This window comes from Coregonus clupeaformis, chromosome 11, assembly GCF_020615455.1.
Source record: "Coregonus clupeaformis isolate EN_2021a chromosome 11, ASM2061545v1, whole genome shotgun sequence".
Taxonomy (NCBI): Eukaryota; Metazoa; Chordata; class Actinopteri; order Salmoniformes; family Salmonidae; genus Coregonus; species Coregonus clupeaformis.
The window spans coordinates 40,675,964-40,700,259 of record NC_059202.1 but is presented as its reverse complement, the minus strand read 5'-3'; the positions used below and the strand labels follow the sequence as shown (position 1 = coordinate 40,700,259).

The 24,296-nt window shown below is 43.9% G+C and overlaps 1 protein-coding gene across 2 annotated transcripts; it reads left to right on the top strand.

Moving 5' to 3' along the window:
- The first annotated feature begins 441 nt into the window (after positions 1 to 441).
- Positions 442 to 23,132, top strand: LOC121555282 (tyrosine-protein kinase CSK). Of its 2 annotated transcripts, none has more exons than XM_041869096.2 (12): positions 442 to 846; positions 10,993 to 11,082; positions 11,243 to 11,359; positions 11,679 to 11,791; positions 13,370 to 13,589; positions 14,361 to 14,520; positions 14,707 to 14,806; positions 18,184 to 18,274; positions 18,387 to 18,460; positions 18,603 to 18,798; positions 19,394 to 19,480; positions 21,872 to 23,132. In XM_041869096.2, the coding sequence occupies exons 2-12, from the start codon at positions 11,068 to 11,070 to the stop codon at positions 22,052 to 22,054; spliced, it is 1,356 nt and encodes a 451-aa protein (XP_041725030.1). In that variant the 5' UTR covers positions 442 to 846; positions 10,993 to 11,067; the 3' UTR covers positions 22,055 to 23,132. The 2 variants fall into 2 exon arrangements, with proteins under 2 accessions (XP_041725030.1, XP_045079490.1); XM_045223555.1 differs by lacking the exon at positions 442 to 846 and adding an exon at positions 998 to 1,016.
- Positions 23,133 to 24,296: the final 1,164 nt, after the last annotated feature.

The following is a 24,296-nucleotide window of genomic DNA, read 5'->3' as shown; positions in this document are numbered from 1 at the left end:
TTCCTGCTCTTTAGGCCAAAGGCAGATGACCTCAGGCCTTGGATATTCCACTCACTCACTCACTCACTCACTCACTCACTCACTCACTCAGCAACAGCCTGCCTCACTGCCTGACAGTCAGCAACAGGTCACAGTGAAATATATATTTTCTAAGAGAAATGCCATGGCTGCCACGGTGCACCTTAGAAATATCCCAAAAACACGCGACCAATACATTTTCACCCGCGACATCGTTATCAAAGTAGCCCAATTTGCAAGAAAACTGCGAACATGACAACACTGCCACGAGCGCCTGAAGAATATGCGCATGCGTACTGCAAGGGATCAATGTAGGGGCGGAACTTTACCTTATATGGGCGGAACGCGCAGAACGTTGCAGATAGAAATATCACATCTAGAACAGTTACAGGCTGTTCTCTCGACAACAATGATCCAATGATAAACGCGATACATTTCTATCTTCACCAGTCTGAATTTTGCGCACCACTGCTCCTCTTGGCTGAGTACATGCATTTCCTATTACAACAAGGCGGACCAGAGCAGAAGATAACCATTGAAGCTTGTGGATTATTTATCTAGTTTTCACATTCTGGAGAATTTCGAGAAAATCTGTGTGCTGATCTCACTAGTTTGTGACTGGGTTGAGCTGTTTCAGCGGTTTACATTCGCTCTATGGTTGAGACGCCGTCGTGTTGTTTTCATCAAGATCAAGAATACTGACTGCATATTTTAATTGAAGCGAATGTAGATTGCAGCTGTCTCTGGCATCTATTCCATCCACGCGCTGGCTGCCTCTGCGTTCTATCAATAGGGATGCATCTATTGACATTTAGTTCCATTTGATAGGTAAGCTGTTGCAACATCCGCTGCTGCACGACTGTTGTTGCCCTATGTAATTGACTGCTCTTCAAACAAACAAATGGACAGATCCAGAATCATGAGGGGATCTCGAATATTAATAATCTAGCTGCTTGCATCGTGTGTTCTAACCCACTCTGCATCTTCCAAAACCACAGGTATTATGGCTGCTGCTTCTCATAGTTGTAGAGGGGTGGGATGGTCAGATTATTTTGAGTTTTAGGGCCCATAGGAGCTCTGCTCAAAAGTAGTGCACTATGTAGGAAATGGGGTGCCATTTGGGAAGCATTCACTGTCTTGTACAGTAGCTTGCCCAATGACGAGTCACATAGCCTAACTGTTGACAAAGTTCAAGGAACTGAAGCTCAGTCAGTTTTTTTTCCTTCTTATCACTTTGATCTATTTGCATGGTGTGAAGGATTGGTGTGATCGCAATGCTGAGGCTCACCCTTTGATCAGGCAAGCAGTGTTTCAAACCGTAGAGACACAGTATCTGATGATGACCACTTGTTCTGACTGTAGCCAGCCGATTGGTGAGCATCATGATCTTTAGGCAACGAGATGCCTCATGCCATAACTGCCAGGATAGCACACACACTCAGTATTATTGCTCTAAGATTGTGCGCTTAGGAATGTGGTGATGGAAAGAGGCGTGATCTCTATCTGCCTCTTTCTCTCGCTCTCTCTCGCTCTCTCTCTACCACTTCCTCTGGCACTCTGGGTGCAGCAGTAGCAGCAGCTGTGTCAGAACCACCAAACAGCCTCCGCTGTCGTCCTCTCTTCTCCCTGGGCTCACAGAAAGGCAGCATTATGCCTGGTAGTCCAGGAGGGTACAAGGGGTAAAAATGGAGTGGCAGAGGGTATCGCTGAGCTGCCAGATGGTGTCCTGGCTGCCTCTCAAGATGGTGTCACTGAGCCTTTCGCTTCGCCAAGCCAGAAACATGTTATCTATGCTGGGATGGATGGGCAGCTTTGGAAGACTTGGCTGAAATAGGGCTTTGACCGCTTACATGTCTGTGTGGATGTTGGGGTATTGCTCTTTGGCATCCATCAAATTACAAGTTAATTATGCTGTAATAAATACATTCAAAATCTTACTCACCAGAGCTTGCATTAAAAAGCAACAGTCACACTCACAGGAATCTAAGTCAAGTTCAGAGAATACCCTTGGGCCAAGGCAACAATTCTGTGTGGGTGTGTATGTGTGTACATCTGTCAAAGAGACAGAATGCCCCACTTGGGCCAAGGCAGTAGTTCTTTCAGCTCAGTAAGGCCACTGACCTCTGTCACTGACCCTCTCTATGGACAATAGCCAGCATGCAGAGTCACAATTCTCACACACAGATAGCTCCTCTGTATCCGGATGGAGCTACACAACACAGAGAACAGAGAATGGCAAACCAGTGAAAGATCGGATGGAACTAAATGAGTAAAACTGTTACCCCGACTTGCTGGCTGGGCCTGGCTGGCAGTCATGCATGGCTGTGACGCAGTGCCTAGCCTGATCAAGTGGTGTAAACCAAAACCTCTTAGCACTTTGGAGGTAGCAGGAAGATGCTTTCTCACACTGCCTGTAGTGGCTAGCTTGGAAACCAAACTGAAAAGCTCCGTTTCACCTTTGTTTTACTTCACAATATCAACGGGAGCATATCGGTTTGGGCTCCAGGCAATGTAGTGACTGCGAGTGGAATGCTCAATGCTGCCTATGTTGATGGTGATAATGCTGCCTGTAGTGTAATGCCCTCCTTGCCAGTGGAATATTGCTGGTGATAATGCAGTATAATTATATCCACCAGCCAGGTCAAATAGTGAACTGTCCTAATGTGACTCACTTTGCTTTACCATTACCATTACATAGCCTAGGGCCCTAAGTGTAGTCTAGTATTGGCACAGCTGTGTCTTCCTTACATCATCAGGCAGGCATATCCAGGTCAGATGGTGAACTGTCCTAATGACTTTGTTTTAGAAAACAGTAGTATACTTTTAACATCCCATAGGGAAATACGCTTTGCAACAGTACATGACATACAGATGACATATATACAGCGGGGTCTGAAATTATTGACACCCTTGATAAAGATGAGCAAAAATGACTGTATAAAATGAATAATTCTAATCTTGAGCTATATTGTATGCACTTCAAAATGCAATTGCTCAGAGAAAAATATTTTGTTTAACGAGTAATATATATTTTCTCAGAAAAAGTAGGGGTCAAAAGTTTTCAATACCTCACCATGCAAAGATAATGGCACTGAGCCTTTTTCTAAAATGTTTTATGAGTTGGATAACACACTGGGAGGGATCTTAGACCATTCCTCCATACAGAATCCTTCCAGATCCTTGATATCCTTCGTCTGCCCTTATGGACTGCCCTCTTCAATTCAAACCACAGGTTAGGCATTCTAATTTCTACTCCAAACCCACCACTGGTGTGCATGGCCAAAGAGCTCTATTTTCATGTCATCTGACAAATGCACTGGTTTCACTCCAAGTGCCAATGCCGTTGAGCAAACTCCAGGCGTTTACATTTGTTGGATGAGGATGTCATGAAAATACAGTTCTTTGGCCATGCACACCAGTGGTGGATTTGGCGTTGAAATGAGAACGCATGAGCAGAAAAGAACCCCATACATACTGTAAAGAATGGTTTTGGATCTTTGATGTTATGGGGCTATTTTGCTTTCACTGGTCCTGGGGCCCTTGTTAAGGTCAACGGCAGCATGAACTTTACCCAGTACCTACCAGGACATTTTAGCCAAAAACCTGGTTGCCTCCACCAGGAGGCTGAAACTTAACCGCAAGTGGATCTTCGAGCAAGACAATAACCCTAAGCACTACACATCAAAATCCCCAAAGAGATTGTTAATTGTCCACAAAATCAACATTTTGCAATGGCCATCTTTCTCCAGACTTGACAACCTGTGGTTTGAAATGAAAAAGGAAGTCCATAAGCGCAGACAAAGGATGTTAAGGATCTGGAAGGATTCTGTATGGAGGAATGGTCTAAGATCCCTCCCAATGTGTTATCCAACTCATAAAACATTTAAGAAAAAGGGCCAGTGCCGTTATCTTCGCAAGGTGATGTATAGAAAACAGGGGTGTCAATAATTTTGACCCCCACCTTTTTAGGAGAAAAAATATATTACTTGTTAAACAAAATCTCTTTCTCTGAGCAATTGTATTAGTATAACATTTTAGCATACAATATAACTCAGTATTTCTGTTATTTATTTTATACAATCATTTTTACTCATCTTTATCAAGGGTGCCCGACCAGACAGACGTGCATTAATACACACTATTGCCACAGCTGTCTTTTCCCTATATAATCTTCTACTGTAGAAAAATGATCATGTGATTTCTTTTACCTGTGGCTACTTGTAAATTACACTATTTCCAGAAAGGCCCATTCTGTAATTCTCATTGTAAACAAATGTTCCTACTGTACCCCACAGCTACAAATGTAAAACTAGCTTCTTCTCCAACTGAGAGATGTTCAATGCTTTTGAACAATATGTCGATCCGCTGGTTGTAGCTAGTGGGGTTAACAGGCTGTAGTTGTCAACAATATATTCTCCTGTGGTTGTGTTCATTTGGCACCAAATGGGACTGAAACAGGGAGGAACCAATTTGACTTTTTGTTTTCTGTTGCGAAATGTTTTCTGTTGTAAACAAAGTAATGCGACCGTTTGGCTGAGCTGAGGTTAGGCCTAGCCGACTTGGCGGATGCAAAGCTGACTTGAACGGGTCTGGTCTAGTCTGGATGCAAACCCTTGACATTTGCAGTGGGATTTTCCCCTGCTGCGCTGATGGACGCACACACAGCTCTGAAATGACAGCCATGTATTTCCCTTACTGTTGATCTAAAAGGGAGACTGTTTGACACCTAGTCACAACTTTACTTTTACGAGCCTCTCAAAACTTTACTGTAAAAATCAACAACAACATGCTTTTGTTGCTTGTGTATACTCATCTGAATTAATCTAACCAAAACTGTAAAACCGACAATTAAACCACTATTTCTGGGGGGTGTTAATTAGGTGCTAAATGGAAGAAAACGGGAAGACTTGAAACTAGTGGTGTTGCTGACTGTTGCCGGGTCCAGCTGTTGTCCCTGAGGTGGATGAGGTTGTGTCTATGTTCTTGACTTCCTGCTCTGTGGCTCCACAGGAACATCTGCAACCTGTCAGCCTGTCTGTCTGTCAGACCCAGCTGGATGGCCCTGTGGCACGCTCTCCTCTCAGAACTACTTTACCCACCGTACCAGTGGCTCTCTCACTATATGCATCGCTTATAGTGTACCTGGCTAAGACTCTGTCTGTCTGTCAGACCCAGCTGGATGGCCCTGTGGCACGCTCTCCTCTCAGAAGTACTTTACTCACTGTACCAGGCCCTGCTGCTTCCCTGCACCAGGCTAACTGCTGCATGGGGGCATAGCAAAAGCAGCCCAGGCCTAAAAACTATCTACCTCACTCTTCCAGGCTATGGCTGTCTCTGTCTCCTGTTTCTCCCTCTCTCTCGTCTCCCTCCCTCCCTCTCCCTCCTTGGCCCTGGCTTCTCCCCTGCTGTAAAGGCCTGATAGCAGGGCAGCAGCAGCTAACAGCAGCATCAAAGTATCAGGCTGTAGTCAAACAGAGCATCCTCAACCAAACGGAGCCCCAGAGGGACAGAATGAGAGGAGGGATGAACGCACACACACACACACACACACACACACACACACACACACACACACACACACACAGTATGAGAATGGGTACTGAGACCCCCTACATGGCGGGAGGGAGGGAGGGAGGGAGGGAGGGAGAGAGAGATTGGGGCACACAGGGATAATTACTGAAATGGCACCCTATTCCCTACATAGTGCATTACTTTTGACTGGAACCTTATGGGCCCTGGTCAAAAGTAGTGCACTATTTATGAAATCAGATGCCATTTGGGATGCAACCATGGTGCAGGGCTGGTAGTGGGAGCATGGTGGTTATTATGTTTGTGCACATCTCAAGGTCCACGGTTAGCCATTATGTAGTCTTTCTGTTGCAGGGCTATTTCAGTGTTTGATGCAATTAGGCCTAGATGCTGTATGTATGCTAATGATTGAGAATTCAGCATAATAGTATACTTTTACATGTGATACTAAATAAAGAATCTGGACAGATCACTTCTCACTCACCTTGCCTAATATCATTATCTAACCATAGTTGTCTATGCATTGCTGTTTTTGTCTGAGTTCTGCAGTGTTTTCATGTAGCTTAGTGAGCTAGGGTAGTGCACCCACTGCAACAAGGGTGTGGCAGACATGTTCTAAGGTCTGAGGAGGGAATTCTCCATACCTTCATACCTATCTACCTGTCTCGTCTTGCTGCTAGGTCTACTGGCTGCTGTTGAAGAAAGCCTAGAACCAATTGTTCCTCTACATGCATACATTAGTTTAGACTAGAGTAGACACACCACTCATCTTGCACAAGACATTTAGCAACTTGACGGAAAATGTTGAAAAACCTGTTTGCTTTGCTTTGAACCCAATTGGATGAGAATGAATGGCAGAAGGGATTGGTGTTTGCAAGGCTATTCTCCACTTGTTTTGTTTTTCGGTTGATAAGATAAGATCATGACTTTATTATCACTCATGGGGACATTTAGGACAGTTCTAGACAAGATACATTTACGTCATTAAGCAGACGCTCTTATCCAGAGCGACTTACAGTTAGTGAGTGCATACATTTTCATACTGGCCCCCCGTGGGAAACGAACCCACAACCCTGGCATTGCAAGTGCCATGCTCTACCAACTGAGCTACAGGGGACTATAAATACAATCAAAAAGGAAAAAGAAAGTTCATGTGCGATGGTGTGGACTAAGTTTCCCCTCAGTGTTTCTTTATCAGTATCATAGGGCTGTATGGTTCATGGTGTATTTAGCTGTGCCTCTAGTCTGTACCAGTATCACAGGATGTCTCCATACTTAGGCTCCCAACTGGTTTGTGTTAACCACTGGTTTGTGATTTGGAGTGCATGGCCCTCTGTCTCTGGTTATGTACAGTAGTGTTCGTTAGCTGTGCCTCTGTAGTCTGTAGTCAGTAGCCGTAGTATCACAGAGCACATCGTGTCTCCATGCTGAGACAGGTTCTCATTGAAGCTAACTTCCTGGTTCCTGATGTAGCCTCAGGCACATGTCACGCACGGCAGCAGGCCTTGTACTCTACTGCCCTTCTGTACGGCTTGCACTGCAGCATGTAGGCTATATACCAACACACTGTGTGTGAAACCTTATTGTGTGCTGGAGTCTGGTGTCCTTCAGCAAGGATGTAACCTGGGTTCACTTCGCTGAATTGTCAGTCAGGAACCCAGGCTAGCAGAGATGTAGCCTGCAACAGTCAGAGAATACCCTACACTAAAGACCTCTGGAACTAAAGTGTGTCTTACCCACAGACTGTATCAGATCAGGGCTGATTGACTACTCAGAGACATGGGTGACAGTAGGAACTGAACTGAACTGAACTAGCTCACAAAGACTGTGTTGTCTGCTTCCTGAAAAGGGAAAGGCTGTGGTTCCATGAAGAGGGAGCCTTCTGGAAACGGCTATAGCCCTTATCTATTAAATGTGACACCAAGACATGCTGAATTATGTTCCATTCACTCACACACACTGGGATGGTAGCCTGCTGCCACTATGATGTTGGTCTATTCAAGGACTTTTCCACATTTCACTGAGCTATTGCTGAAAAGGGGAAATCTAAAGTGTCATCCCAGGCAGGCGTGGTCCTTGTTGTTGACCCATTCCATAGTTGGTGATGTCACTGCTCCACTGGGGACTTTGCCCAGACCCATCCTTTTGCTATCTATCAGTAAAAACAAAAAACTGCTGTATTATCATACAGATAAATCTAAATGTAAACATAGAGATAAATCAAATTTGATATCTGTGTTTATTGACTTCAAAACATCAGTTGATTGATGGGTTTCTTCTTGTTGTAGTTCTAAACTGCAAAAGTCTGGTGATTGATGTTTCATCATCATGAGATGTATTATCACTAACTTAAGAGCAGTTGTTTAGATCTACTGCTCTGACAGCCTCTCCCCCTCATCTATTTCTTTCTACATGTATGTAGAAATTGTGTGCAAGCGCATTGAGGCAGGACTTGATAGAGGGCCACAGCATGTGGTTTACACCTCAAACATTTCTGCACCATGTGGAACTGAACAGCCTTAGCCCATGTGTCATGGTAGTTCAGAGATCTTAAGACTGGGAGGATCCCTTCAAATGTTTGGATTCTTCTGCTGCACCAAAGATATGGCGCACATGTTTGTTTTACTATCCGTGTGGGGACCAAACAATTGATTCCCATTCAAAATTCCCATTCAATTTTCTCTAACTCTAAACCTAACCTTAACCCCTAACCCTAACTCCTAAACCTAACCCTTAACCCAACCCTAAACCTAACCTCTAAGCCTAAAATAGCATTTTCCTTGTGGGGACCGCTGAAATGTCCCCACTTTTTCCTTGTTTTACTATCCTTGTGAGGACTTCTGGTTCCCTCGAGAATAGTAAAACCAAAAACACACACACATACTAACTGCCTTGACCTGACTTATGTCATTCTGTTAAAAATGTGACTGTCTGTAATGTAGTAACAATGGAGGAAGCATGTGTGTTTTCAAAGGGAAGTGTGTTAGGCCTTACTTTGTCTCTCTTAATATCAGTTGCTGCAGCCTAGCTGTAATACTAATGCTGAGCAGTCACTGTCTGTGCTCTGTCTTACTCTTTCTCTCTGTCTCTCTCGCTCTCTGTTTCTCTCTCTGTTTCTCTCTCGCTCTCGCTCTCGCTCTCGCTCTCTTTCTCAGCGACCCCCACCCTAGTGTAGGATTAATCACAGCCTGGGCTCTCTGTCAGGCAGGAAGTTCACCATCCACAGTCCATTTAGCTCTTTAATGGGTTTTCTCTGACATGTCCGCGGGAGGAAGTGACCTCATGTTGTGGCACAAGATGCTAGTTACTCAGCCAGGGTCATGTTCATTTGTGAGCACAATGTAAAACGTTTTAAAAACGTTTCACAATGGGAAATGAAAATGAGTGTTTCTTATTGGACCAGGACCCTGTTTGAGTGTTTTCTTTTGTTTGGTTCCCTAATGAACACAGCCCAGAACTCATCTATGGGAACTGACCCTGGCTGAAAGGAAGTGGTTTGTCCTGTGATGATGACATCACCCATGGGCCATGCATTCACCACTCATGTCATGTGGCTCTGCTGCTTTTCATTTGTTAGGCCTCGTGGAAATACTTACTGTATGTCAATACAACCATAGGTCACTGACTGCATCAAATATAATGAAAGAAGTTGTAACTGACTGACCGCAGTAAATAGAAAATAAATACTTTTTACTGTAAATGCTTCCCTCCCTATGGTCAATGTCTTCTCATCTAGAAGAGAAAATAAAGATTGAGGAGAATCCTGTAATGATCCTACCACTAGTATTCTCAGTGTTTAGGATAACTATATTAAGCCCTAGTAGGTCAACTAAGTCAACTTTAGACTTTTTCAAATATACTCCATATACTGTGTACAAAACATTAAGAACACCTTCATCGCCAGGAATGTGTTGGAACTCATCTATGGACAGACACTGGCCTGGTTGGGGGTGTTGTTCACTCCTCTGCTTCCTGCTTCTACATGAAGAAGGCTAGTGTAATGATAAACTGCCAGTCCCCTAGGAAGCCCTATAGAGCCAGTCAGATGACCACCATCTTCATCACACTCCTCTGCTTCCCTTCATTCCTGGGGGCTGCCGTGTGTGTTACCTACACTATGTGGAGTATCCGTCCGTCTGAGTCATGCGGTCCGTTCCGTAGCCTGTCCACTATGTTCCAGTCAGGGAAGCTATGGGGGAAGGAGTTGGTGAGACATAACCTGGCCTGGCTAGCCTGGGCTCACAGCTACATCGTGGAGAACCCTCCGTTTCTGTTCCTGGCTGCTGGGATCTTCCTGATAGTGATTTACTTCAACACCCAGGTGGTGGATGGACAGAGGAAGATCATCAGTCTGCTGCAGGAGCAGATAGAAAACATAATGTCTCAACTAATGTGACTTAACCCTTTATAACAGTGTTAAACAGATAGAAAACATACACCTCCTTTTATTGCAATACTAATGTCATAACACTGTAATAAATATTTACCTTTAGAAAACATCTGAAACCCTACCTCTTCAAAGAGTATCTTAAATAATCCCAAATAGAGACTTTGCTGATAGCTACTTTATTGAGAAATGTTTTTACTTACTATGACTAATGTGGTTGTCTCACCTAGCTATATTAAGATGAATGCACTGACTGTAAGCCGCTCTGGATAAGAGCGTCTGCTAAATGACTAAAATAATAATATTGAGTTGCCCTCCGAGCAGCTTCAATTCGTCGGGGCATGGACTCTACAAGGTGTCGAAAGCGTTCCACAGGGGTGCTGGCCCATGTTGACGCCAATGCTTCCCACAGTTGTCTCAAGGCTTAAAAATCCTTCTTGAACCTTTCTCCTCCCTTTCATCTACACTGATTTTGAAGTGGATTTAACAAGTGACATCAGTAAGGGATCATAGCTTTCACCTGGTCAGTCTATGTCATGGAAAGTTCATAATGTTTTGTACACTCAGTGTATATATTTGGAGTATCTGAAGTTTCATCTCCTAGAATGTGGGCTGGGAGAGTGAAATGTTGCTGAAAACGAGTATTATTGATTTGACCAGGCAATGAGCAGCCCACCCTATTGCTGCTGTGACATCGTAATGGAAACTTGCTTCACCACAGTTGTGAAAGTGAGATGGGAAAAAAAAACCTTACTTCTGCTTTCTGGCACTGGCTGTAACCGAGTGTTATTTATATTCTCTCTCTCTTTGGACCTTGTCAAACCCATTCTTGTAATGATTCAATACTTTTACTCCATCTAAAAATATATCTGACCACCTACATGAAACATCATGGTCGAAGTAAATCTGTACTTCCCATTTCTACTTTCCCATTTCCATATTTGACATTGTGGATTGGTCTACTGAATATCCCAATTGATTGTTGTGTTTTAGGTGATGACTGTCTACTTAGGTTGTCCACTGTATTGCCTGTAACGGTCTCTTCTCTCTCTCCGCAGGTATTTGTGTATGTGATGGTAGCGTCTGGTGTGTGAGGCCTGTAAGAGGAGACCCACTGCCTCCTCCCCTTCAGGATGTCTGAACCCCAGGTGAGACCAGGAGATGATAAACAGATATGGCTACTTCATGTCGAATATAGAGATACACTATACCACCTACGATCATTGAACTGGTTTATTGCAGGGTTGGGGTCAATTCAATTGTAATTCCTCATTGCTTTTCACCCCGATAACCACTCCTGTCCCTCAGACACCAACATGGCCTCAGGGCACAGAGTGTGTGGCCAAATACAACTTTAAGGGCACCACAGAGCAGGACCTGCCCTTCAACAAAGGAGATGTCTTAACCATTATCGTGGTGACTAAGGTAAAGTTCCTAACTCTCTGTTAGGAGGCAGGTAGTCTTTTCCTATAGCCTCCATGTCTCTGGCAAGGGAGACTAGAAAACAGGCCAAACGGTCCAATGATTTACAGTTTGAGTAAAGATATAAGTAGACTCAATCTTTCTGTCATATTTCTTGAAATTTCTACACTTACATATAAAAAGAACATAGTTTTAAAAAATAGTTACGTTTTAAAGGAGGAACTTTTGGGTTGTTGTTTCAGTAATGTTCTCTATCGCTGTACAGTATTTACTCAGTCAATCCTGATCTGATACAGAGTTATGGTGACATTTTCTTTTCCAGGACCCTAACTGGTACAAAGCCAAGAACACAGCAGGTCGAGAAGGCACCATCCCAGCTAACTATGTCCAGAAGAGGGAAGGGGTGAAGCAAGGGGGCAAGCTGAGTCTAATGCCGTAAGTACAGTACAGTCATCATAGCCTGGTTAAACCAGACTGAATCCTTCAAAACATTGTTGGAAGTACACTCATCACTCCATGTTGTACTGAAATGACTTCCCATAAATGCACTGCCTGTGTGGTGTTGTTACATTACTTACCGGTAGTGTAGTAACACAACAAAGATATGGGAGTCAGGAGTACCTTTTTTAGGTTCAACAGTCAGTAAGTTACTAGGGTATCGTTCAGCGCTCGCCAACCTTGTTCCTGGAGAGCTATCCTCCTGTAGGTTTTTGCTCCAACCCAAGTAACTAACCTGATTCAGCTTATCAACCCGCTAATTATTAGAATCAGGTGCGCTAGATTAGGGTTGGAGTGAAAACCTACAGGACAGTAGCTCTCCAGGAACAGGGTTGGAGAGCCCTAGTTCAAGTTTATTATGCCATTTCTAGGTATTGGAATACATACATAGGAATGTGTTTTTGTAAGAGCTCTCAACAATTAAAGCATAGAAATGTGAAGTACCTGTATAATATAAAAGTGAAAGCACTCTATGAAACAAATAAGAGAGGGCTCAGGTTTAGATGACACCATGAGTTGCAGTTTACAGGTCAGACTATAGTGACTGTGATGCTAAATCTGGTTGAAAGGGTTTGTTTTTCAGGATGTTTCTGTGTGGTTGTAGAGTACAGATAGGCTGTGAAGCCACTGTTATGTGAATAGAAACCACAGTTGGGCCGAGCTAGGGCTGGGCTGGGCTGAGTCCTGGCTCTGTCTGACTGCAGCCCTGTAATTGTAGCTAGTGCACTTCTGTGTCTGTTTCCAGCTCTCGTGTGTGTGTGCACTGCCGTTTCTAGGTATAAGCAACAAAAGCGGCTGCTTAAGGCCCCACGGTGGGTGGGGGGGGGAGGGGGAGTCAGTTGGGTTCTCAACTTAATGTTAGTTAGGAAAGTAGAATACACAAGGTGCAATTTCAAAATGTCATAGTGCCTCAGCAGTTTTCTTCTTATTATGTCAGTCACTGACAATCACTCAATTAGCCGATATTAGCTAACATTTTCTACATTTCTAGGTGAGTTAGTCTAACCAGCTATCTAAACCTTAAGCAGTAATCATGGCCAAATTACTGACCTAGCACACAAGGCACGTCATATGAACATGGCATAAGTCATGGGTAAAATGTGTAGAACTGCAGGAAATTGGCTTTAGATCTTGCTTAGGGCCCCCAAAAAGCAAGAAATGGCTGTGTGTGTGTTCAGCTCTGCACTGCTGTGTGTGCACTGCACGGTTTCCTGTTGAATCTAGAAATATCCCGCATTCAGCCACATGCCTAAGTTCTAAGAAAAGTGTGTGTTTGTGTGTCTGCACATAGGCTGCGTATCTCTTTTTCACTAATTGGTCTTTTGACCAATTAGATCAGCTGTTTTGCCAAGACTCTTTTTAGACGCATTATCTTTTTAGATGTATTATTAGTGTTAGTGATTGTGGTGGGTGTTGCTGTAAAAGCACTTTGTGACAACAACTGTTGACGTAAAAACATCTTTATAAACAAATGTGATGTGATTGATTTAATTAATCCCCCTCGACCCCCTCCAGATGGTTCCATGGTAAGATAACTAGGGAGCAGGCTGAGAGTCTCCTGATCCCCCCAGAGATGGGCCTGTACCTGGTGAGGGAGAGCACCAACTACCCTGGGGACTATACTCTGTGTGTGAGTTGCGACGGCAAGGTGGAGCATTACCGCATTGTCTACAAGGAGGGAAAGCTCAGCATCGACGAGGAGGCGTTCTTCGAGAACCTCATGCAGCTTGTAGAGGTGTGGGGAAGAAATCAAATGAAATAGTTATCTTCGGGCCAGTTTCCCAGACACAGATTAAGTCTATTGCTGGACTTAATTATCTATTGAGCATGCTTTTTAGTCAAGGAGTTAATTAATCTGGGTCTGGGATCTGTCCCTTCTTGGTCAAATAAAGCTGTCTATTATTTTACAACCAGAGTGTGTGAGCCATACAAATGGTGTGACCAAGTGTATACTGAGTTGATTTCCCTGTTAGCTACTGTAGGTGCTCTGGCCTCTGCAACTGTTCCCTCATCACAGCCACACACACAGTTCCTGGAACAAATACACTGAACAGGAAGTGACAAAGAGGAAGTGATAGCGGCAGGCTCCAGATCATTTCACCTTTAGACACCCAACCGCCGGGTTTCACTTTCAAAACCACCCTCTCTCTTCCTTCATCCATCTGGCGACACACTATACATTAACTCAGTTTTGGAGTAATTTTGTTGGTCTCAAAAAAGCATGTCAGTTATTATTTGAAAGCCCATTAGGTGCTGTTGACATGCATTTTTGAAAACATGTTTTTAACCATGCTGCCCTCTGTTGGTTACGGCTAGTATGAATGAGTCCAATACAAATAGAATGTATCAATTGAACCTTTGCAACGAAGACCAATACATTCAGTTCAATTTTGTTCAATTTTCATTTATTCCGTTATCCCACATTTTTATGATGTCATCAATATTGGCAATCTTTTCCCATTCTTGGCCTATGTTATTGGCCAACGTCTTCTCTCCCTGTCCTCAGCACTATACCAAAGATGCAGACGGTCTCTGCACCAAACTGATCAAGCCGAAGCTGGAGGAGGGTACTGTGGCAGCCCAGGATGAGTTCTCCAGGAGCGGCTGGGCTCTCAACAGGAAGGAACTCAATATCCACCAGTCTATAGGGAAAGGAGAGTTTGGAGGCAAGTGGCTTTGTGAAAACGTGTGTCTGTAGCGGTGTTTAAATAGGTTTGATCATTGACAACTCTGTTATAACCTGTTCTAGGCAGTCTTCTCCAGCTTAATCCACCTCATTCCGGTTCTCTTGGAGTGTGTGAATGTGGTTTAGTTAATTCTCTCATTCTCACTCACGTTTCTCTTTTCCTCAGATGTGAAGGTAGGAGACTACAGAGGGACCAAAGTAGCGGTGAAGTGTATCAAACACGATGCTACAGCACAGGCCTTCATCGCTGAAGCTTCAGTCATGACGTAAGTTAGAGCCTGAACCAAACTTCTGTTACATGTTCACTTTCAGTCAGTCAACTTCAGTACAACATACTATGGGTAATCGCACTCTCGCGACTTCAATTGAAGAATGAAAATCACACCTGACAAGGCCAATGAAATCCGTGCCTCTTGGAAGCCCTGCCTTCCACAGGTAATAAGCGTGAGGCTCGGATTCATTCAATTATTCCGCTTTTCACCTCGATGTAAGCAGGAACGATTCATGCTACTAAAACTAACAATTGGAACGAGACTGTCTTACGTTGCGCCAACTAAATTGCCCCTTCGTGGTAGAGCGTGCTCACCCCCTGGACATTGTGTGCTGAAGTTTGTATGGTTCTCATAGTTTCCTAATCACGAAAAATGTGTTATTCTTCGGATTGCTTTGCCTGGCTATAGCAATAAGTTAGATGGCTAACGAAACGATGAAGGCTAACAAGCCGGATTCGGGTTCGCGACAATGCCCAAATGAGTAAAAAGATACTTACTTTTGTTGTCTTGTATGTCTCTGCTCGGTGCATACTCTGGCTGCCCTCACTTGAATCAGTTTGTGTGCGGGACTATGGGATGGCTGGCACGGTTCACCTACAAGTCCGCGGCACAGGTTCTCTTGACAATCGTGTAGTATTCGTTAGGGGGCTTGGTGTTTCCGATAGTGACTTCCTCTGCCTGGTGCCCGTACCTCGGCTGAGTCTGAGTTGCGGGACGTGGTAATGGATTGAGTCGTTGGTCGGGTCAAATGTCTCCCAGCTCCTGTGCGCTCTGTCGCCGGTTATGGGAGGCTATTCGAAGAGAGAGGGCGGACAGGGTCTGTGGCTACCCCCCCGCCGCCTGTGTCTGCCTTGGTTAAGCACCGTTTGCCTCTCTTCCCAGATTTATTGCTGAAGGATCCGGTCCTACGTAGACTTTCGAGACCAGGCTAGCTAACAAGCGATGCATAGCGTGCTAGCCAGGTTAACTAACTCGCAGAGTTAACGGTGGAATTGCTTCGGTAGCTCTCTTGTTTAGTATACGTAGCGTTAAGTCGCTTGGTTATTCTAAACGGACCGTGCTGCGGTCAAAGAGGCTAGCTAGCCTAAAAGCCTCATCATGGCTAACGTCAGCTAGCATGCATAACGTCCGGTGAATTAAGCTTACTAGTGTTCCCCCAGCGTTATGGCAACCCCTTTCCTATTTTAAATTCCTGGAGTTGGAGGGAGTGGAGAAAGCAGGTTTGGCAAGCAAAGCCGGAGATTTGGTTCCTATGGGCCTGGCCCCTGAGAGGGCCAATCTGATGGCTAGATGGTTACCTCCGAACATTATTGCTACTATTCAGTCCACTAGGGCGCCCTCCACAAGGGGTCTGTATGCGTATAAGTGGCAAGCGTTTGAGCTCTGGTGCCAAGATAAAGGGCTGGTTCCTTTTCAGTGCTATGTGAGGGACATCCTTATGTTCCTACAGGAGCTTTTCGAGCAGGGCATTCTCCACTTTAAAAGTGTTCATAGGCGCTATTTCAGGGTGTTGTGGGAATTGACGGCACCACACCGGGGGCCCAGCCTATGGTCGTGCTGTTCCTGAAAGGTGTGCGCCATCTTAGACCGGTCTCTAAACCTATTGCGCCCACATGGGACTTGGCTTTGGTTTTGGAGGCGCAGTGTGCGGCTCCTTTTGAGCCTCTGGAGTCGGTGGATCTGAAGATCCTCTCCTACAAGACCTCCCTGCTCATGGCTTTGACCTCGGCTAAACATGTTGGGGACCTCCAAGCGTTATCTGTACACCCTTTCGGTACTCAGTTCGTCCCGTCTAAATGCAGCTTTCTCCCCCCGAAAGTGGTTATGTCCTACAGCTTTTGCGCTATTTCTCTTTTTTCACTTCCTAATTTTGCTTCTGAAGAGCAACGGAGGTTACATGCCCTGTGTCCAGTACGAACTTACGCACGTACATTGAATGGACCCGGGATACCAGGTTATGTGACCAACTTTTTGCCTGTTTTGCTAATCCAGCTCGCGGTGGGGCGCTCTCGATATAGATCTGTCTGTCTATATCCATCTATCTATCTATCTATCTATCTAAGCAGCGTCTCTCCCACTGGAGTACTGGACACTCCTACAGCTCCCGCAAGGCAGGGAGCCCACGAGCCTTGTCATCGATGTCTATTTTTTTCAATTTAATACATCATTTTTGGCAGTAACCCTCCAAAAGGTCATTCATAAACCTTTTCAGTTTCCATATGTATTAGGAAGCTAAGTGTTTGTTTTTTGGGCTTCAGGAATGTGACTGAAAAAGTGCCTCAGGCCTTGAAAATAAAACATTTTACTGATTGAAAGTAAAAGGGGATATCGGTGAACAGATGCCGTGGTCAAGGCTACGACGGCTTACTTAGCTTACTCAGGTGTTCAAAAGCGCATATCAGACAGAGAGCCTAATGCCTTTTAGGTAGTTCTTTATGAGTTTTAGTTTAGAAAAAGATCTCTACGCAGAAGCGACAGTTACAGGGATGGTAAAAACAGCTTGATTGCCGTAGCAACATCAGAGAAAGTGGTGCGCAAAATACAGCAGTTCTGCAACATCTTTAATTGAGCCTCTCATTCTCCTTAATTGCTAGCCTCAACACGTTACGGAAAGAGATTAACTTTATAGGAAGCTCTGGAGACAGGTCATCAGGATACTGGACAGCCAATCGATTGGCAGATGCAAACAGATTATCATATTTAGCGGACAACAGTTCTTGAGGGCTTGAACAAAAAAAACTGTTTGCGATTTGTGAACCGGCATTTGAGTTGTGTGGTTGCAATATCAACAGTCCCTTATCTCTGGTATATCTTGGCATGCATCATTCAAGACTAAGTTTAAATTGTGTGCAGCACAATGGACATATCATGCACAATGTCTCAGGAAAGACTGTCTGTATATAAAACAGTCGGGCCCGCATCCTTTGCACACACAAAAGGAGGACTACAGGGGAGTCTCAAGTTGGATTTAATTTAGTATCCGTTGGGGTCGGCTTAGGGCGGGATTCCATTTCCCCATAGTATGTTATACCGAAGTTGACTGACTGAAAGGGAACGTAACGTTATGACTATAACTACTGTTCCCTAAAGGAGGGAAACGAGGTACAACACGGTGAAGAGCGGTATTAAAGGAATGAATCCGAGCCTAACGCTTATCACCTGTGGAAGGCGGGGCTTCCAGCCAGGTGTGGTTTTTATTGACCTTGTCAGGCATGATTCAATCAAAGTCGCGAGAGTGTGACTACCCATAGTATGTTGTACCTCGATTCCCTCCTTCAGGGAACAGTAGTTATAGATAACATTACGTTATCAATCTCTCTAGCAATCGCTTTCCGTCCTCATTGTGTAATTGTTTTCCTTGTTTACTACAGGCAACTGAGACACAATAACCTGGTCCAGTTGCTAGGTGTCATCGTTGAGGAGAAGGGAAGCCTGTTTATCGTCACTGAGTACATGGCCAAGGTAGGTGGCTCCTATGATTAAGTTAAATAAAGGTAATGCAATAATAGATAGATAGATAGATAGATAAAGAACCAGAGATCATTGAAGACCTTTCTCTATTTTGCCCCCTCAGGGCAGTCTAGTGGACTACCTACGCTCCAGAGGTCGGACAGTGCTGGGTGGGGATTCCCTACTCAAGTTCTCAGTGTGAGCATGATAATGATTTCTCCCTACATCTTGAATAATGTTATCAGAAGTTTGCTGACAGGGGCTTATAGCGGCCCGTTGGAAATGTAACATTGTCAATGCCTCTTTAAATGTCAACCGTTCCCCTCCCTCTCCTCCGTAGTGACGTGTGTGAGGCCATGGAGTATCTGGAGGCCAATAACTTTATCCACAGAGACCTGGCGGCCCGTAACGTTCTGGTGTCAGACGACAACATCGCCAAGGTCAGCGACTTCGGCCTGACCAAGGAGGCCTCGTCTAATCAGGACACGGCCAAACTGCCCATCAAGTGGACCTCACCAGAGGCCCTGAGGGAAAAGGTAGGTTAGTGTAACGGAGATAAGAATGTGCCGTAAGCTCACTCCACAGCTAGCTTGACATGTCGCCAATGGTGCTATTGGATTGGATCCTTTTCTATTGGTCAGCTGGTTCGTACGTTGTCAAGGAGGGTGGTCACGTGTGTTAGCGAGGCAGAGGACCCCAGGTTGGAGCCGTGGTAAAGACAGTTTACCCTGAGTTGTACTCAGAGAGGGATGAAGCTATACTGCTGAACTAGCACACTGACATTTGTTTCACTAGTCACTTTCCTTATTGTCTTTAGGAGCATACCCTGAATCTCAAATCAACCCTTTAGGAACTTGTTTAAATCGGAGAGGATTGGATAGGTATAAGCAATATGGTAGCAATTCCACCTAGTCTATCAGAGGGCAAGATGGCGCTACCACCATATTGCTTACACCTATCCAATCCTCTGAGATCTATAGGGAGAAGGGGTTAGGGGTCGATTTGGGATTTAAGGTATAGAAATGTTATTGTACTGCTGATTTCCACCATTTCTATAATATACTGTATGTTTTACACATTAAAATAAGCTTTACTGAAAGATTGTCTTTCCTTCTGTCTGTTGATAAACAGAAATTCTCCACCAAGTCAGACGTGTGGAGCTATGGGATCTTGCTGTGGGAGATCTACTCCTTTGGACGAGTGCCTTACCCCAGAATTGTAAGTATATTTTTGCCTTTAGAAAGTCAGTCACTCAACTTACTGTTAGTTAGGATATAATACACAATGTGCAATTTTGACATTTGGTAGTGCATCAGCAGTTTTCCTCTTGTACAGTGGGGGAAAAAAGTATTTAGTCAGCCACCAATTGTGCAAGTTCTCCCACTTAAAAATATGAGAGAGGCCTGTAATTTTCATCATAGGTACACGTCAACTATGACAGACAAAATGAGGAAAAGAAATCCAGAAAATCACATTGTAGGATTTTTAATGAATTTATTTGCAAATTATGGTGGAAAATAAGTATTTGGTCAATAACAAAAGTTTCTCAATACTTTGTTATATACCCTTTGTTGGCAATGACACAGGTCAAACATTTTCTGTAAGTCTTCACAAGGTTTTCACACACTGTTGCTGGTATTTTGGCCCATTCCTCCATGCAGATCTCCTCTAGAGCAGTGATGTTTTGGGGCTGTCGCTGGGCAACACAGACTTTCAACTCCCTCCAAAGATTTTCTATGGGGTTGAGATCTGGAGACTGGCTAGGCCACTCCAGGACCTTGAAATGCTTCTTACGAAGCCACTCCTTCGTTGCCAGGCGGTGTGTTTGGGATCATTGTCATGCTGAAAGACCCAGCCACGTTTCATCTTCAATGCCCTTGCTGATGGAAGGAGGTTTTCACTCAAAATCTCACAATACATGGCCCCATTCATTCTTTCCTTTACACGGATCAGTCGTCCTGGTCCCTTTGCAGAAAAACAGCCCCAAAGCATGATGTTTCCACCCCCATGCTTCACAGTAGGTATGGTGTTCTTTGGATGCAACTCAGCATTCTTTGTCCTCCAAACACGACGAGTTGAGTTTTTACCAAAAAGTTCTATTTTGGTTTCATCTGACCATATGACATTCTCCCAATCCTCTTCTGGATCATCCAAATGCACTCTATCAAACTTCAGACGGGCCTGGACATGTACTGGCTTAAGCAGGGGGACACGTCTGGCACTGCAGGATTTGAGTCCCTGGCGGCGTAGTGTGTTATTGATGGTAGGCTTTGTTACTTTGGTCCCAGCTCTCTGCAGGTCATTCACTAGGTCCCCCCGTGTGGATCTGGGATTTTTGCTCACCGTTCTTGTGATCATTTTGACCCCACGGGGTGAGATCTTGCGTGGAGCCCCAGATCGAGGGAGATTATCAGTGGTCTTGTATATCTTCCATGTCCTAATAATTGCTCCCACAGTTGATTTCTTCAAAGCAAGCTGCTTACCTATTGCAGATTCAGTCTTCCCAGCCTGGTACAGGTCTACAATTTTGTTTCTGGTGTCCTTTGACAGCTCTTTGGTCTTGGCCATAGTGGAGTTTGGAGTGTGACTGTTTGAGGTTGTGGACAGGTGTCTTTTATACTGATAACAAGTTCAAACAGGTGCCATTAATACAGGTAACGAGTGGAGGACAGAGGAGCCTCTTAAAGAAGAAGTTACAGGTCTGTGAGAGCCAGAAATCTTGCTTGTTTGTAGGTGACCAAATACTTATTTTCCACCATAATTTGCAAATAAATTCATTAAAAATCCTACAATGTGATTTTCTGGATTTTCTTTTCTCAATTTGTCTGTCATAGTTGACGTGTACCTATGATGAAAATTACAGGCCTCTCTCATCTTTTTAAGTGGGAGAACATGCACAATTGGTGGCTGACTAAATACTTTTTTCCCCCACTGTATGTCAGTCACCGACAGTCACTCAATTAGCCCATGTCAGCTAACATTTGATAGATTGCTAGGTAAGTTAGTCTAGCCAGCTATCTAAACCTTGTAGTAATCATGGCCAAATTACTGACTTGCCCAGGGGCCCTGACCTCTAGGGGGCCGCCATTGATTTTGTTAGTCATTCTCACTCCGATATAATATGAACATGGCATAAGTCATGGCAAAATGTGTAGAACTGCAGGAAATTAACTTTAAAACTGCAACATTTTCTCACCATCCCATGGGAAAATATGTCGAACTGCAGTAAAATTTGCATTAAAACTCTAAATTTTCCTCTCCGCCCAATGACGAAATGAGTAGAATCGCAAAAAGCTAGAAACTGCCCTGTGAATAAGATTGATTGGGCAGGTGTTACAAATTGTGACAACTGTAGAGTATATGAATTTGCCAGTTAAGAGTCAATGTAGTAAATTTGAAATGTCGACACTGCTATTATGGTCCAGTATAATACTATTTATTTCAATGTTGAGTCAACATTCTGTCAGGTTATGTTCTTTAGTGATAATGACACCATAGAAATGTAATACAAAATAGATATAAAGTAATTCATAATCAAAATGTATTATATTTCTACAAATATACTCCCATCTCATCTCCTTCTCGTCATCCCCCATTCTATTGCCCCAGCCTCTAAAGGACGTGGTACCACGCGTAGAGAAGGGTTACAAGATGGATGCCCCAGACGGTTGTCCTGAGGTGGTGTATGAGGTCATGAAGCAGTGCTGGACCCTGGACCCCCTGGTGCGGCCATGCTTTAGAGTCCTCAGGGAGAAACTGCAGCATATCCTAGCCAAGGAGCTCTACCTGTGATGGAATAGGAAGAGGAGGTGAAAGGGGAAGTGGACAAGGATGGCTGTCCTTTCATTGAGGGAAGAGGGGGATGGAGAGGGAGGACAACAGAGAGAAGTAGGACGGACAAGGATTGCTCTTCTTTCATGATGGGCCAAAGCCTGACATTATCAAGACCTCAGAGATCCTCCTTCCTCTCTTATAAAAAATAATAATAATTGATTCCCATCAGATTGTGTTAAAGTTCACTTGTTTTATAATTTCTCATTCTGTTGAAATGTTGTTGCCACATGTTCTACAGTACATTAGTGGTTGTATCTGTCTGATCGACTACAGTGTGTACTCCAGTGTCCAACAAACCCACCCTGGCCTGTTGTGAGGTACTATACTTCTTTCACACTATCGTGCCGACCATAACCATACCGTGCTGGCTTCAATATTTTCTTTTCACATGGTCCTTTCCAGCACAGTTACAGGAAATTTGACGTCTACGTAGCCAGGCCGGTGCAGTTTATCTCGGCTTGTGTGAATCAACCCCAAGTCAGGTAATACACTTCCCATGTCCCTGCTCTCTACCCATACAGTGTAAGATAGTATTTAACTGGGGTAACAATCTGTGCCAAAATGCCTCCAGAACACAGGGCTATCCCCACAGATACTTCACGCCTCCTCTACACGCTTGCCTTTTTATTTCAATTTTTGAATGTTTCTTTTATGTTTTATACATTTGTTTATTTTCGTTACACATCCTCCTGTCTTATGGACATAAGTGTTTATCTGATATTTATCAAACTGGAAAGCAGGATAAATCCTCCACGAAAAAGTGACTGAATTCAACATTTCAGGACGACGTGCAACATGAGGGAGAGATTGAGATTGCATGGATACAGAGGGAAAAGAAGAAGTGATTCTGGAGAGAAAAAAGTTTTGTAACAGATAAACTAAGGGCAAGTGTATGGAAATCAAATGTACGTGTGAAAACAGTTTGGATATGAAAGCTGAAGGGAACCATGCATGTGGAACGAGAAGCCTTTTTTCTACTGTTAAAGTTTTACTTCTCTGCCATTATAATGATTAAATCATTCCATTTGAAAAAGTTTTGACTGCGTCAGTGATTATATTTATTTTGACAACTGACTATTTTGACAAATTCAATATGGTTGTGCAACTAATATTTAAGTTTCAATGGAATGGGGGAATTGTTTCTGAACTTGATGTGGAGATATGTCGAAGACTAACAGATGAACTGTCAGTAAACTCAGTTGAACTGTTGGCAATAGTAGCTGCCCTCCAGTGGGTGGAGGACGCTCAACCTGTCAGAATTCTAGTTTGCTCAGATTCCCTGTCTGTATTGAATAGTTTATCATCTGGCAAATCTAATAGGAGTGACCTACTATTGGAGGCATTCATGTTATTATAGAGAATTGAGAGACTGGGGGTAGTAGTGAGATTCTGCTCTCCCATTTGGGAGAGGGCGGGAATGAAAAAGTAGACCAGGAAGCTAAAAGGGTTTTAAAATTAGACATACAGTTGAAGTCAGAAGTTTACATACACCTTAGCCAAATACATTTAAACTCAGTTTTTCAGAATTCCTGACATTTAATCCTAGTGAAAATTACCTGTCTTAGGTCAGTTAGGATCACCACTTTATTTTAAGAATGTGAAATGTCAGAATAATAGTAGAGAATGAATTATTTCAGCTTTAATTTCTTTAATCACATTCCCATTGGGTCAGAAGTTTACATACACTCAATTAGTATTTGGTAGCATTGCCTTTAAATTGTTTAACTTGGGTGAAACGTTTCGGTTAGCATTCCACAAGCTTCCCACAATAAGTTGGGTGAATTTTGGCCCACTCCTCCTGACAGAACTGGTGTAACTGAGTCAGGTTTGTAGGCCTCCTTGCTCGCACAGTCTTTTTCAGTTCTGCCCACACATTTTCTATAGGCTTGAGGTCAGGGCTTTGTGATGGCCACTCCAATACCTTGATTTTGTTGTCCTTAAGCCATTTAGCCACAACTTTGGAAGACCCATTTACGACCAAGCTTTAACTTCCTGACTGATATCTTGAGATGTTGCTTCAATATATCCACATAATTTTCCTTCCTCATGATGCCATCTATTTTGTGAAGTGCACCAGTCCCTCCTGCAGCAAAGCACCCCCACAGCATGATGCTGCCACCCCCGTGCTTCACGGTTGGGATGGTGTTCTTCGGCTTGCAAGTCCCCCTTTTTCCTCCAAACATAACGATGGTCATTGTGG